We start from the raw sequence: 15,531 nt of genomic DNA, 5'->3' as shown, positions 1-15,531 counted from the left end.
AAATATCCATATAAAGTAAATAGAGCATGAGAATTAAATAAATCAATTGATACAAACAAACAAGTGAAATAAAAGTAAAAAGTATAAGAAAAATCACCACCAAGGAAATCAAGATCAAAAGTCAACTTTGTTGATCAAATACTTTAGGAAAAATTAATATTAAAGAAGAATTCATGTATTTAGATGCTTCACAGAAGGATTGGAAGTTTTATTTTCTACTCCAATTGGATTATTGGAATTCTCCACCAACACCTTTGCTGCAATTATCATCTCAGGAATTGCCCCGTTGGTGTCAAAACTGATGTTTTCACGAGTATCAGTAAAGTTTCTTGAATTAATTCATTTGAGAAAAAGTAATACGCATAATTTTGACTCACAATGCAATACCACCAAGCTTTGAGGATAAGATAAATTTCATCTTCAATTTCACACTATCAACATCATCATAAGTAATCAAAATCTTCTTGGCTCTACTGATAATATAAGGCTAAATTGTATTCAATAGTAAGCTTAAGAGTAAATATCAAATAGTTGATAGGTAAAGCTTTCAAACTTTCGGCTTGATTTACTTGCAAAGAAATGAGTATAATTGAATGAGAAGTACTCACCACTCCACTGCATTGATCAAACCCTCTATCAAATCCACCGGTACCGTGGCTCAAGTCTCGAGAAAGCATCCCAAGTTTTAACAATTCTTTTATCTGAAAGGTGCCAGTATGATTTGTTGGTTTACCACAAATATCTAAGCCACCTGGTTTACTATCAGATGGTCCACCAGGCTATAAAGAACAAGATGTATCTTTCAGTTTAAAAGCGATTCCCAAACCAAGAGACATAGCAAGAGACTTCACACAATCCTCCAAAAGACTTACAATTATAGCTTTAGTATGTTTTTGATAAATATATGAAGTCGCCCCATTAGGAAACTTGGTACCTTTAATTACATTGCTTTTCAATTTCCAACCGTGTCCAAAGTTGGCAATACTGATGATTAACTGCTTAGGCTGGAAAGATAATGAAAGGTAGAGCTTTACAGCTGATTGCACTGAAAACTTATTATCCGCGTCATTGCATTCATCATATAATGGTGCAGAAGGGCCAGTTGTGTCTGACCAAGATCCATACACTAAGATGAAACGTCACAATTGACAATTAATGATCAACGACTATTACCTCAAGACATTTTCAGTAAAAGCTCACCATCATATGTCATAAGGATTCTATGTTTAATGTAGTCAACAGGAGAAAGTTAGTGTGTCTGATGTCTTACATCAAAATTTGAATCCAGAGCTTACACATAATCCACTGAAGCGACGATTTTTTTGTACGCTATGATAGTCTTTTCATCTTTTCCTGGCGGACCAGCAATCCCACCAATGTAACCTGAGATAGATATCCAAGGTTGTTTTCCTCCAGTCTTTATTAGCTGAACAATTCAATAACAAGTGGTAATTTTTTGGTCAACATCAGCTCCAAGAAATTAATCATGATCCATACCAATGTGAACTTACAGCAAGAAATTCTGAAAAGTTGGTTAAATCATTGGGTGAGATTGAATTACACCCTACCCCTTGTCTACTCAAACCAATATAAGCAAAAGAAGCATTCTTCAGATCGGAAATCCGAAGCAGTTCAAACCAAACAAGAATAACTCACTTCCCAGGATCTATGGAACGAAGTTCCAAACAATGGAGGATTCAGTTGATGAACTGAAATTTATCTGAAGTTAAACTCCTTTCCATGATTGGTAAAAAGACGTACAAATCCAAGAAAAATCAAAGCCTTCAAATCCGAATTCATCGATTAACTTCATCAAGTTTTCCGCATAAACCTTTCTTTTCTCAGGAGTAGATAATAATTTTGAAAAGAATCTAAATTTCACCCGCAACGAGAATGTGGCATCAAAGGCTTTGAGTTCAGTATCCTATGATCTACTGATTCCTTCGATGTACTCACCTAGAACCATTCCATCCACCAGTACCCAAAATAGGTCTAACGCAATCTATTTGGGATCCAATCAGTCATCAACTGATAAATAAGATAAATATTCTTCAAGATAGTCTACTTACTTTCTTTTGATCTTTTAACAAATTCTTTTGCTTTCTTTGCCCAAACTGATTTAGGTCCATCAAAGTCAAAAGTACCATTTTGCAAAGGTGAAACGGTAAAGAAAAGGAGATCGGTATAATTTTCTAGAAAAGTTACAAGGTATATCGTGAAAGATATCAATCAATTTATTAAATCATCTCAGATCTTTTGAAGATTTTTTCAACAATTTGGAGAAGAATAATGAGCTAACTTACTAAATGGGATCGATGCAATTGATTGTAGTTCATCATTGTAAGCAGCATAATAACCAACTACCCTAGTTCCAAGTTTTGACCCTGGACACTTCTTTTCGAATTCACTTGCGTAAACAGAAGTTTGAGTAGTCGAATCACAATCACACGGTTCATCTGGATTGAAACCCGATGAATCCGAAGTATATGTGATCTCAACCTCAGTTGTTACTATGGTTGTACTTTCAAATCGAAAGTTTTCATTGTTTGCTAGATTTGTTGGGTTTTCAATTCTTAAGATTTCATTGTTTGCTATATTTGTTGATTCTTGAACTTCTTCTGCTTTTGAAAAACTTGATAGAAGTAGATTCGGGATGCTCAATTGGAATAAAAAGCTGATCACTTTCATCACTTTCATCTTTTTCATCTTTCCCTTATCTTCTCTTATCTTCCTTCTTGAAGACTAATGTCTACTTTTGTTTAGCTATGACTCTGAGAAGACTTCACACTTGTCCCTTGCCTTGTTTTGTAAGAAACTCTATTTGTGTGAGAAAAAGCGAGGGGATCTCAAGAAATGAAATAAAAGGTGGGCAAGAAAAGTTTGTTGAAGAGACTGTAAGAAAGCGTTTAGCATTTATCAAAAAGTTTCTCATGATCTTTGTTGAAAAGTCAATTCTTCCAGGTGATCACATATTAAGACTCATCCAATCGTTGTTAGTTACTGAGATCTTCATTTAAATTTTTCTCATGTTTCTTGTGAACACAAATGATCACTAATGAACCGATTTGAAGTATTCTAACAACGGAAATTTATTCCTTTGACTACGATTTCTTATCTCTTGGTGAAGATGGATTTTCATCGATACACCCCGATAACCTCGCCTCTTCCGAGTTGGTTCTCCCGAGGGCGAGGGACTTGTTATAAGTCCAGTCGGCTTCGGTGTCTTCCAAATAAATCAACTCACTCACTATTAAGGTTGATCATCAACCATGTGAAAAGATGTATGTAGTTATCTTATCAAGTTTTCTTCCTTGTGTTACGCAGACAATCGAAGCTGCATGCATACTTCCTCGGGGATCATATCATCAACCGAATTCCCTAAAAATCAAGAAAGCAACCTACTCTCAAGACAATTTCCGGATGCCTAAAAACATGCGCCGATGGGTTTGGGTCAGCTCCATCCGAAGAGTGTTCGGAGCGCAGCTGCGATGGAAAGGGCATCTGAAGGAATTTGTTGACCTTTGTCAATGCCTCAGATCAGCTCATCGGATCATGGATGCTGCAATTCTCAGGGCCTATCTCTTCTTAGCAGATGAAGCCTCATCAATCATAGCTTTGTCAATGGATCGAGGAAGGAAAAGCTGAACATATCAGCGCACATATGTAAAACTACATAGATCCATCCGTGACAAAATCAAATTAGACCATTTATTTTGCAAGAGGGTGTTATGCCATCGCAGTGCTATATTTCAACTTATATCATACAAACCCTTCAATTTCAGAATTAATAGAAACATTTTTTTTTCAAGAAAATTTAGATATATAAAAGCTGAAACTTAGAACTCAAGAAAACAGCCCTATTTTTAAAAATGTAAACCTTTACCAGCTAACTCTAATTCACGTCTCAATCTACGTTCATGTTCTCTTGATTGAATATTACTTGCCACTTCTTGTCTTAATTGTTCATTCTCTAATCTCTTTCTTTCTACTTCAACTCTTGTTCTATCATTTTCCCATCTAATCAATTCTTCACGATATCTTTCTTGTTCAATTCGATTACGTTCTAAAATCTCTCTTTCTTGTTGTTCATGTCTAGCTTTTTGAACTAAGTAAACTGCTTCTGCTCTTTGTCTTTCTAATTCACGTTCTTGTTCTATCGCAAATTCAGTTTCGAGTCTTCTTCTGGTTCTTTCTAATTCTAATTCACGAATTCTAGCTTCTTCACGAACAGATCTCAATTGTTCAGTCAATCTGACTTGTTCAGTGGTTAATGCTTGAAGATTCGCATTAAGGCTTGCATTTAACATCACTTCCGGTCGAGCCCCAATGCTTGAGCGCCTTCGTCGATGGCCAGATGCACCCAGGACACTTCCTGGATGATGCCACATTCGTTCAAAGCGTGAAGCAAGTGATGAAGAAAGTGGTAATCGATTCGCAGTCCAACGTCGAAGACGATTCCCATAGTGATCACGCCAGCTTCCAAGCATGGTAGGCGTGTGTCTTCCATGGTGACGAGACCCGTAGCGTCTGGCCCACCAAGCCTTTCCGATAAGTCCGAGTCTTAGGCGCTCTTCCTAAAAATTGGAGTTTGTAAGAAACTGACAGCTTTGTGGTTTATAAATTGCTCGTCATGAGGAAATTTGCTCACCTCAGCCATCAACTCGTATCGACGCGTGCGTTCGGATTCTGCTAACTCCTCAAAAGCTAAACGGTCACGCCAACGTCTCGATCGCTCAGCTTCACTGATATCACCGGCAAAACGCAGGGCTTCCTGTGGAGGTAAAAGATTTGGTGGTCATTGAGTGCAAGCCACGTTTTTGGCCACGAAATGAGTTTGGTACTGACCTCATACTCCAGCAAGTCTGCATACGCTGCGTAGTAGTCTACGTCGTGGGAATGTACATATCAGTTTCAGCTCATAGCTTGATCGCAATTCTTCTATCAAGGAGCAAATTCGCTTACCATCTTCAGCGCGATAGTAGGGGCCATAAAGGTTGTGATCGTAAGCATTGGGGTTCCAATGTTCGTCAAGAAAGCTATTGCCAGGCGGAGGTGCCTCAGAATGATATAAGCCAGCTACAAAGTAAGGTGGTCAGTTGGAATGATCCAAGATAGGATATTTATGAAATCTTTGAACGAACTCACGCATTTGATGAGTCCCGGAGCTAGGCGGAAGGTGGTCAAAGGTCACAATAGAAGCTCGATGAGGAGAATGAACAGGGTAAGGTGAATGCGACCGATGAGGAGAGTGCGGAGGATAAGGAGAATGTGATCGGTGCGGTGAGTGAGGAGGATACGGTGAATGTGATCGATGAGGTGAATGTGACCTCAAGGGCGAGTGCGACCTCAAGGGCAAATTTGACCTAAAGGGTGAATGAGAGCGATAGGTTGATTGCGCAGTTGGGGGTCGATGGGGTGAGCGAGCACGAATGAGGTCTGTTGTATGAGTAGGTGGGAGAATGTTTTGATATTAGCAGAACGTCAAATTTAGATTTCTACAATTGAGAGAACTCAGCACAGCTGAGCACAGCGGAAAGAAGACTATAAGAAAGTTCAACAAAAGATGTTCTAGATAATTTAAAGCGTGATAAAAAGTGGTATGTAGATAGAAATGTGAATGACGAGCAGGTGAGAAGTGAGGCAATTATACCTACCTGGATAGTTAGAAGTGATCATATTGTCGAAGTATAAAGAATTTCAAAGAAAGGCAGGAATTTGTGAATGTAACGAGTTTGAGTAGATAGCTGGATGCACTTTTGTGAAAAGTGGCAGATGATGAAAGGTGATCGTTGGATGAAACGGTCGACTAGCTTGAGTGTGAACGGGGAATTGCTTGAAGGGAGACGATCAAACGATGAGGAAAGTTGAACCCGATATCGGGCAGTGTCAAAGAAAAATACAAGAAGAAACTGACATGAGAATCAGTTGTAAGTCAACGTTGATAATCAATGTGGCTTGCGGAACTGAGACTACAAAGGGAGTGAGAATGAGATGGAAGATGATTTAGTCGATCAATGGCTAAGTTCTTTGTACTTATCCCCTAAGTGAATATGTCATGGAGGATATTTATATGTTAATCAAAGGAGGAACTTGAGATATGCTATGCCTATCACGATTCCTTTTCCATCATGTGTGTATCTCCTATTTACAAGATATAATTTAATTCTCCTCATCAGCCTATCAGGAGTTCCGCAAGAGCTGCTTGAGTTTAATCACATGCAATCGAATATCCAGCTCTTGTGATCAGTCTTGCTTTTGATAAATATCTAAGCTACTGCCGATTGCACAAAGCTTGCCAAAGTTTTGCGCCGATTTGCTCGAGTTTCGCGAGAAAAGCTGCTCAGAATTGGACAAGCTTTCTGAACTTGACATCAACCTATGCCTCGGAGCCGACGCTCCCTCACATCACTAGCTGGTAAACTTCATCTTTGTCACATTGAGCCGCGGAAGACGAAAAGGACTTTGGCTCAGTTGTACATACACTTGTGGTGAGCGGGTTTGTAACTTACATCTTGCAGCAGCATGATACCCTCCAGCAAAGTTCCGAAGCCGGCCCGCTCTGGTAGAAGCACAGCGGATCGAACTACCTCGTTTGACGGCTCGCTTCCTCTCTTGCTGTGCAAAAATTGCATCACGTCCTTTTTGAAATCTTCGTTGCAACGTTTTCCCTGTGAATTCAGGAGCATTGGGGTGAAATGTATTTGTGGGGTTTCAATCAGCTCACACAATTAGTTTGTGATTTCATCCAAATCTCCGTTGCCTTTGCAGACCTGAAAGGAGACATCTCGAAAAAGTATGACAGTAAATATTCAAGTGACAGTATATCAAGGTCTTAAAACTATTCACCCGCTATATAGAGCTCCACCGTGAACCTGATTGCGCACTCTGATATGGCAGCTGGTCCGACAAGTCTAGAGACAAAAGCTCAGGTAGTCAAAAATATGCACCCAATAATTTCGAGGGAGAAAACAATGGTCATACATAGCAAGTATCTCGTCTTGAACCTTCTGGTCCTCATCAATTGCCTTATGCCTTGAAGCTTCATATATTACTCCTGAGTGGGGTGGGTTCAGCTGGTAGCAGCTCGGGGTGTAACTTACCCTTATAAGATTTCTACTGTTACTATCACTACGCAAGATCAGTTATATTTTGTCATTGAAGCAGCTTCCTTCACTATGTCTTCCCTTTGGGATGCATTCATTGTGTAAAGAAATGGTTTAGTATCCACTGCCAACTAAAGTTGTGACCTGTGCTTTGGTAGACGGCTACCTGTACACATTTGCCTTTCAATCTTGTTGTATGTTGATGTCTTTCAGGGTTGCTTCTCTTATGTAGATGGTTTTCATATGTACTTCTGTGTTTCAAAGCCCACATGTTGGTTCCAGAAGTTGAAGCTCATTCAGAAACAACAAGCCAGTACCTCATGGTGATTATTGAGGATGTGTAATAGTATTGAGATTCTCAAGGTCACAAAAAATTAAGGTACAAATATCCCTATAACCCTAAACGGGAAAAATGGCGGGAAACAAATTTTTAAGAGTTTTTAGATTTAGCTAAGACGTCGGAAGACAACGAGAAGAGCTAAAAACCGTTGATAAATAGATGTGGATGATACAAAAAATCAGATAATAGATTTGTAAGAGAGAAAGAGAGATCATACAAAATCTTCGAAGTAAAGCAGATGATAAAGAACCATAGTAGAAAAGCGGTCACCTAGAATGCACTTTCTGGAAATCCGGGCTAAGTGATCAATGCGGCTTAAATGTCTATACGGGTGGTAAGGTTTATCCTAATGTTTCATACCTGTTTGAATTGACGTTTTGTGCAGGATTGTAGCTTCTAACAGTGTATCGTACGGCGTTAAAGGTGGTAGAATGCAAAACCAAACGATAGCTTTGTGATACCAGCTAGTGGGTCTAAAGCTTTCAAATACGGAGATGTGAGCTAGGATGGAAACATAAATATATTTCAGACTCGACGTAAAGCTAAATCGTCCCCCTAAACCCTGCTCAGAGTCTGAAGTAGACTTTTGCTCCACATCAACACGCAGTCGATGATGCTTTTCAGCAGACATTCACTATCTCTGGTCTTCCTCGCTTTGTCGCATGCTGTTGCTCCGCACAGCCTTCCAGCAACGCTTCTTGAGGAACTGGGACGTGCGTAGAGCTCACATTAAAAAACTTCATCTGTTTATCATGGTTTTTGCACCACATGAAAGACTCTTGCAAAATAAATACTTCTTTTACCGAACCGAATTTCAGACTAATCTCTTTGAACCTTTGTAAATTTTTGCGCAGGTACCAGCAAACTGGATCATCTCGATCCTGAAAGCATCGTAACATGTCGTCAGTTGTGGACTTCGTTCCACCATTGCAAACCGAGTCTCTCGAAGCCTCTTGGCTCGTTTTTCGAATTTGCTCAGTACTTATGTTTCCTTTTTATGGTTAGGTTGGGATGGGAATAAACCAGATTCATATCGTGAGCCGAGGTGGATGCACAACCAAAGTAAGTCAATTTGAGTTTCCATGCTTTGATGCGTGGTCCTAACAGCTTGTTTTTTATCTTGTCATACAATTCACCTCTTAATTAATGTAGATGTGTTTTTACCGCTTGCTACTTCACTATTCGATAAGATTCGGAAGCACAATGCGCTCCGTACGGATCCAATTGGGGACAAGGAGAAGTATTCAACCCCGGAAGATGTTCTCCTCATGCTTATAAAGATCGCCATGCAACCCACAAATGACGAGGTGAACAAACCGTGGGAACTTAGCATGCACCAGGCTGTAAACTATTTGAACGCTGGTCAGTCTCTCTTTCCAAAGATGGTAACGTCATACCCAGACCTGAAGGAAGTCTACAAGCCCCATAAACATGCTGACTCTATATTTCAACACCTTTCATCTAGAGAGGAAGACTTCGCTCGAAGCAAAGGACACAGAACTTGCTACAGTCTAACCCGCGCAAATGCATAACTTGGGTGGAAGGCTTTCGCTATGCATTTTGACGGGTTATGCAATTCCATTGTCAAATTTGGCAGTAAAAAGTATCAAAATTTAGGATTTTTTCTATGCATTATCACGGGTTATGCAGTTGCGCGGGTATGCATTTGCGCAGGTCAGACTGTAGCCTGTTGCAGAGAATCCCACTGGATGTACAAACAAATATTCTCAAGCGCGTTTCCGTTTCAAGTGTTCTAAGTAAATTTTTCATGACGTTACGACCTGATGATCCATTACGCAGATTGGTTTGGCAAGAAATGCAACTTTTGAGTTATTTCACTCAAGTAGACAGGGAGGTGTTTCGAAATTTACACCGCGACGATGAATTTTTAAATACTATTGTACAGTTTCATGCCTTGGAATGTCAGAGAGCTGGAAGCAGAGGTTGGCTTGGGAGTTTGGCAGACACACCTGTTTTATTATCTAATGAACTGGCTGATAGGATTGTTCCTGCGAACCTCTGGCCGTTGGCGGATTATTACCAAGATTATGATCGACTTCTCAATGGTTAGGTCTATCACCTTTATTTCAGTTTGATTTGTGACATGATAATTCATATTTTTTATCTTTGTTGATTTTCTCCAACACAACTTCTCCATACAGAGGGCCAAGGCGAGTTGAAGGAAAGGCTAGATCGGTTTTTATTTACAAACTTCATGTCTCGCTCAGTATATGGACCAAACCAATATGTGAACCCCGGCATTACTTTGGCTCGCAGAATTAATCAGTTACCCACTGGATGGTGGCTGAGTTCATCACAAACTGAGGTCGAAGGGGAAGTGACCCAATTGATAAAAGACCTCATCGAAAGTATACGTTCAGATTATACTGCGGCAGCCACGGCACTTCGTGAACAAAGATCAACATCTCCACGATTAAACATACATTCATATCAACATAGTCCAGCTCATAATCCCACAATAGGCCAACAAACAAGTATCTTAAGTAGATTTCAAGCTGCACAACATCTATGCAGATATCTCGGGGTCGATTTCGATCAAGTCTTTTCAAGTCAGATTCAAGAACATGGACACGTTCGTGTCTGGTTAAGATTCTTAGCAGCAAATTGGTCAAGATCATATAGCATACCTCGCAGAGCATCTTCTCTAAGATATGTCACACCAACGGGATAACAATTGTTTATAATCTTTCAACACATGAAGTTTGTAGGTGGATACTTAAGCTTGAAGGAACTGTAGAAAACTTTTGTCCCTAACTCATCTCTCTCTTGATCTAATCCATAGTCCGATGCATACAATGTCTCAAACTATCTTATCCCTGATCAGTTTGTATACAAGTTCAAGATCCTTCTAGTGATCATCACAAACCTCCCCCCAAACATCATCAAGAATAACCAGCTGAATTTGAATTGATAGAGCCTTTGGAAAATTTTGAACATGGGTATGTCTCACCTCAAGATGTTACATCCGTTTTGCTAAGATTTCACCAATGCTACCAACACTCAAACCGTACCGCAGTGAAGTGGACTTCGGTCCAGGCAACGGTACGGTACGGTCTAACCTTAAAACCTCACCGTCATCGTATTGAAGTCAAGGGTATTCTTGGCCAATATTTGTACTACGGTACGGTTGCCCCGTAGTGAGCCGTACCGTAGCGGCCGTAGTCACCGTAGACTACGAGTACACAGCGGTTGAGCAGCGAAAAAAAGAATTACACCACTTCGCGCATGCCTTGAGAGAAGAAAAAACATCACCACCGATGCTCATCCAAGACTGGAAGATAGATGTCATCTCACAGAGCTTTGGCAAAGAGATTGACCGGACTTCATCAAGAAATGTTGCACTCACACTTAGGAGCACGAATTAAAGGTCGAATGCGAGCTTACAAGGCATATATCGGAATGTCTCAAATCATCTTACAGGTGTCAAGTGGTAATTTGACGAGGCAAGCAGTACTAGCTTGATAGGCAGCTCGATTATGAGAATATGAAGCGACCAATGTGATGGAGACAAGTCATTAAATTTTTGAGTTAAGCCTAAGCGTACTTGGAGATCTGTAAACGTCTTGCATAGTCAAATTCGGTAAAGAGGTATAACAGTGGATCGATTAATGAGTCAAGCACACAGGCAAAGAAGTGAACAAGACAACCAGACGAGATGAGGTGTGTGAATTTTGAACCTCTAGCGTTGGCTAGATTATACATAGGATCAAATCCATGCACTGAGTTGGACACAATGATGAGTAATTAATCTCGTAGTTGATCGCTTCAGAACTTGGTATAATGGTAAGGTAGAGGGAAACAAAGTTTGGGGACCAAAAGTTGCTTGAAGTGAGGCCGGCAAACATCTGCTGTCTTTTTGATCTCAGCAACTTGGAGGATCTAAGGAGAAAAAGAGAATTGTAAAATGAGTGAATTATAAACTTGATCATGATGATAATCAATTCGAGGTTTGCTTCACCTGAATCAAACAGAATCGAGCACAGTGTCGAGAAGCCATGTCCTGGTAGCAAGCGTGAACAGCATCGGCTCGAGACATCTCACGGGATTCCTTGTACATGTTGTGGCCCCAGATCGAGAATCATATCGCAACCAGATACCAAAGTTTTTAACCTTGAGAGGTTTTTTCTTGTGAATCTAATAGAAAAAGAATAATAGATTGTGAGTTGGGATTCAAGAAGAGAATAATGAATCTCAAGACTAAAGATATGATCAACATACTTGATTAATTCCAACAATCTCACCCAAAGCTTTCTTCAGCTTTCTTAATTGTCTAAGATAGTACCAAAATAGCACACAGTCGTTGAAATCTTACCATCTTGGTATTCCAAAGCTTGAGGCTGAAGAAACCGGAGTGACCGTACTGAACTCCAAACTACGGTGGTGATACAGCCAGAATACGGAGACGGCGGTACGGTAACCCCCCTAATTATCTGAGGATTCCCAGACTACGGTACGGTTTGACCGTAGCGGGTCAGACCGCAGCCTACGGTGTCTAGACCGTACCACACCGCACTGTAGGCCGTTTTTCTCTGCGGTTTGGTTTGTGTGTTGATGCTACTCAGTCTCAAAGCCTTGAACCCAACCTTGACGCCAGACATAGATAAAATCCCATAGTTTGAGATGGATGGGGCTCCTTGGAGTCTCTTTTTCTTCTGATACCAGAGGACAAATTTCTCCAGTAAAGTCCTGGAGCCTGGCGGGCTTGTTGTAGGAATACTCATACTCGTGTACAGAAATGTGATAACAATCACCAGCAATGGGCTACCTCCCTGTTGAGTTTCTCTTGGTCAAATCTTATTCATAGTGAATGATCAATTGTAAAAGAGCATGGGGTAGTTTGAGCCACATTCAAGGGCTAATATTAGAGTTCTAAATATGTTGTGAGTAAGGTCCACCTCTACAGTAAGCTCCAGAAATAAAGACCCAAATACCACATCAAACCCCAGGAGGAGAACAGGTATGTGTTGTCTGATGTGCTTTGCCATCTTGACACAGGGTACAGATTGTTCACATTGGGAAAGTCCCCCACAGACTTCCCCAGAGCTGCAGGGAATACTTTGCTATGACAGGGCAATAAAACCTTTTTCATCTACAGTCCTGGAATGGGAATATCTTCCTAGGCTTACATTTTTTGGGGGATTTTGGGTTTTGTTGCAAAATGATGCTTAGATCATAATTTGAAAAGTGGACTGATTGGATGGACCTTCAGTGCCCATACAAAGTCTTGAAGCATGGGTCTTGATCTGATAGTCAAAAATATGCAAAGATAAGTTCAACTTTTATCTGTATAAAAATGACACAATTCTCTTCCTTCCAATTATTAAGATTAAGATAAGTATAGTCTAAGTACCCTATAGGCAAACATGTACAAAGATAAGTTCATCTTTGATCTATAAATATCTAAATGACACAAACTAGGAACAACTTCTATAGGGTCACTGCTGGCAAAGATGCCTCAGATTGTAAAATCCAAGGCATCCTCGGGTATACATTCCCCCGGACTGCATGTCTGAGGAATTAATCCAAGGCTTTCTTTGCCCTCTAAGATTGCCTTGGATCTATTAATTGGACATCACGTCCAAGGCTATGATGAGATGAGCTGAGATGACCAAGTAGTATGTTGAAGTCAATTTGATCTTTGTGATTATGACGGTGCCGGCTCACTCTATTCATAATCATTGGCTTATTAATTCTCTGGACTTCTTTGCTTCATCATATTACGCTTGTTACTGTAAGATGTATGACGTCAATGTTCAACTTCGTTATAAAAGACTCTTGTGTGCTGTTTACCTAGATTCTTTTCCTTCATCGAACTTGAACATTTTCATTTGTACAATCTTCATTTCATCTCAGATTGTTCTCATTCAGTTTGGTCAAGTGCGCAGCTTCAATAAGCTGATTACCTGACTCTCACAGGTGTAATTTGTTGTTGTCTAATTAGTTGTTGTGGATTTTGCAAATCAAACTTAAACATTTTCATTCGTACAATCTTCATTTCATCTCAGATTGTTCTCATTCAGTTTGGTCAAGTGCTCAGCTTCAATAAGCTGATTACCTGACTCTCACAGGTAAAATCCACTTTAAGTGGTTATGAGCCCAGCTCTCCTACAATTAGCTATCATCATCATCATCTTTATAGTTTTAAACTCAATCACAAAGTTTAAATCGCACTTGTCAAGCAATCTTGATTTTATTGGACTTGATCAACAATTTCAAAGACCGATGCATACATTCGACATCATTATGTCAGCTGATACAAAACTTCACATCGTTAAGCTTAACAATGAGAATTATACTGAGTGGAAAGGTGACATCACCGGTTACCTTATGTCTCATGGCCTCCAAGAATTCCTTATTCCCACGCATACTCCAGTTTCTCGAGGATTCGAAGGAGATGCTAAGATTAATTTTGAAGCATATGTCACTCGACAGAACAAAGCCGTTGGTATCATGTACAGCTATTTAACCGAACCTTTTTGAATTCAGATCAAAACTGAAGGTCTTCTATCTGATCCTGTTGGAATCTGGAAGCATCTTAAAGAAAAATTTCAGTTGACTACTGCCGACAGTCAAGGTCGTGCTTTTCGAAACTTCCTTCGAATACCCTTTGTTACCCTTGCTACATATATCAAGGATGTTCAAAAAGGTATTTCATTGATGGAAGCATGTGGTTGTCCCACTACGAACCCAATTCTTGAACCATTATTGTGTGAAGGTATCATTTTTAAACTTCCAGATTTGATGGAGACAACGATTTCATTGATTGGTTCCAAGCGCTTTGAAACCGGTTCACTAAGTTACAAGATTGTGTTGAATATGTTGGATTCTCATTTAATTGACTTCAACGATCGACATCGAGAAGATAATTCAATCGCCTTGATGACGACGGCTGCTGCTGCTCCTAGTCGCAGTTATCCATATCCTCGTTGTACAAACGGTCGTCATAATCCTTCCGTGACAAATCATTCTGCTGATGATTGCTGGATTGAGAAACCACAATTGCGACCACCACGTCGACAACCAAATACGCGTTTTCAAACATCACAATCCAGAGCTACTACTGCTATTCTTTGAAGCGCGTATGTAGATGATGTAATTGAGACATCAGCCTTGTCCTGTTTGTCTAAGTCACCGGACGATGCTATTCTACTGGATAGTGCTTGTTCAGATCACATGATCTCAAATCAAGACTTATTCAAAAATTATCAACCTATTGAATCCAAAGTGGCTCTGGCAGATGGTAAATCAATTCATATTGCTGGTAAAGGTGACATCATCATCAAGTCTTTTGGTTCAGAAATCATTCTTTCGGCATTTCATGTTCCTAAACTCGGCAACTCTCTCATTAGTATGGGATGTTTGTTAGAGGAGGGCTACGACTTCTCTCATGAACAAGGAGTTGTTGTGATGACAAAAGAGAACGTTGGTCGCTTCACTGGCCAAATTCGGAATCGTGTAATCGAGCTCAGCGTCAACATCGGTACGTCTTCCGTCATCTGCAATCGAGTTACTCTTTCTGACTATACAACTCTTCACAGACAGTCAGGTCACACCAATCCAGTGCGACTCAACGTCATGTACGGTGTGAAATCTCCAGACAACTGGTTCTGTGAGGAATGTGCCCTGTCAAAAGGTCATCGTCTGCCGTATTCAAATCCTTTACCCAAAGCTTCGTTTCCCTTAGAGGTTGTTCATAGCAATCTCGGTGGCAAAATCTCTTCTGCTTCTGAGGGTGGAGGACACTATTATTTTAAGCTTACAGATGCATATACTAATTATAAATATGTTTACATTATGAAATCAAAAGATGAAACTTTTGCGTATTTTATGAAATTTAAAGCAGAGGTTGAAACTTTTCATAATAGAAAAATCGTGAGCTTAGTTAATGACGGAGGTGGGGAGTACATGTCTAAAGTCTTCTTGAAAATACTTTCTGAGAATGGAACAACTTCATACATTAGTGCTCCTTATACGCCCCAACAAAATCCTGTCTCTGAATGTGGCAACAGAACCACGACTGAGAAAGCTAGAGCACTGTTGAAACAGTCGAACTTACCTATTTTGTTC

The 15,531-nt window shown here is 40.0% G+C and overlaps 4 protein-coding genes across 4 annotated transcripts; 1 reads left to right on the top strand and 3 right to left on the bottom strand.

Moving 5' to 3' along the window:
• Positions 1-171: 171 nt before the first annotated feature.
• MELLADRAFT_104278 (family 18 glycoside hydrolase) lies at positions 172-2,706 on the bottom strand (the record flags this gene model as incomplete). The annotated part of the gene is made up of 12 exons (XM_007407338.1): positions 172-298; positions 378-487; positions 609-779; positions 873-1,126; positions 1,201-1,220; positions 1,296-1,426; positions 1,512-1,575; positions 1,657-1,666; positions 1,762-1,871; positions 1,957-2,002; positions 2,070-2,192; positions 2,304-2,706. The coding sequence occupies 12 exons, from the start codon at positions 2,704-2,706 to the stop codon at positions 172-174; spliced, it is 1,569 nt and encodes a 522-aa protein (XP_007407400.1).
• Positions 2,707-3,863: 1,157 nt separating this feature from the next.
• Positions 3,864-6,784, bottom strand: MELLADRAFT_104277 (uncharacterized protein; the record flags this gene model as incomplete). The annotated part of the gene is made up of 8 exons (XM_007407337.1): positions 3,864-4,574; positions 4,649-4,771; positions 4,846-4,883; positions 4,963-5,076; positions 5,146-5,363; positions 5,915-5,969; positions 6,510-6,668; positions 6,727-6,784. The coding sequence occupies 8 exons, from the start codon at positions 6,782-6,784 to the stop codon at positions 3,864-3,866; spliced, it is 1,476 nt and encodes a 491-aa protein (XP_007407399.1).
• Positions 6,785-8,056: 1,272 nt separating this feature from the next.
• MELLADRAFT_104276 (uncharacterized protein) lies at positions 8,057-10,135 on the top strand (the record flags this gene model as incomplete). The annotated part of the gene is made up of 6 exons (XM_007407622.1): positions 8,057-8,156; positions 8,298-8,345; positions 8,449-8,505; positions 8,596-8,805; positions 9,258-9,509; positions 9,606-10,135. 6 exons carry the CDS (start codon positions 8,057-8,059, stop codon positions 10,133-10,135), a joined length of 1,197 nt encoding a protein of 398 aa, XP_007407684.1.
• Positions 10,136-11,229: 1,094 nt separating this feature from the next.
• Positions 11,230-11,521, bottom strand: MELLADRAFT_96273 (uncharacterized protein; the record flags this gene model as incomplete). Its single annotated transcript, XM_007407336.1, has 2 exons — positions 11,230-11,343; positions 11,423-11,521. 2 exons carry the CDS (start codon positions 11,519-11,521, stop codon positions 11,230-11,232), a joined length of 213 nt encoding a protein of 70 aa, XP_007407398.1.
• Positions 11,522-15,531: the final 4,010 nt, after the last annotated feature.

Source organism: Melampsora larici-populina (genome assembly GCF_000204055.1).
Source record: "Melampsora larici-populina 98AG31 unplaced genomic scaffold MELLAscaffold_9, whole genome shotgun sequence".
Lineage (NCBI taxonomy): Eukaryota > Fungi > Basidiomycota > Pucciniomycetes > Pucciniales > Melampsoraceae > Melampsora > Melampsora laricis-populina.
Note: the sequence above shows the minus strand (reverse complement) of the source record. Positions and strands in the feature narration are given on the sequence as shown.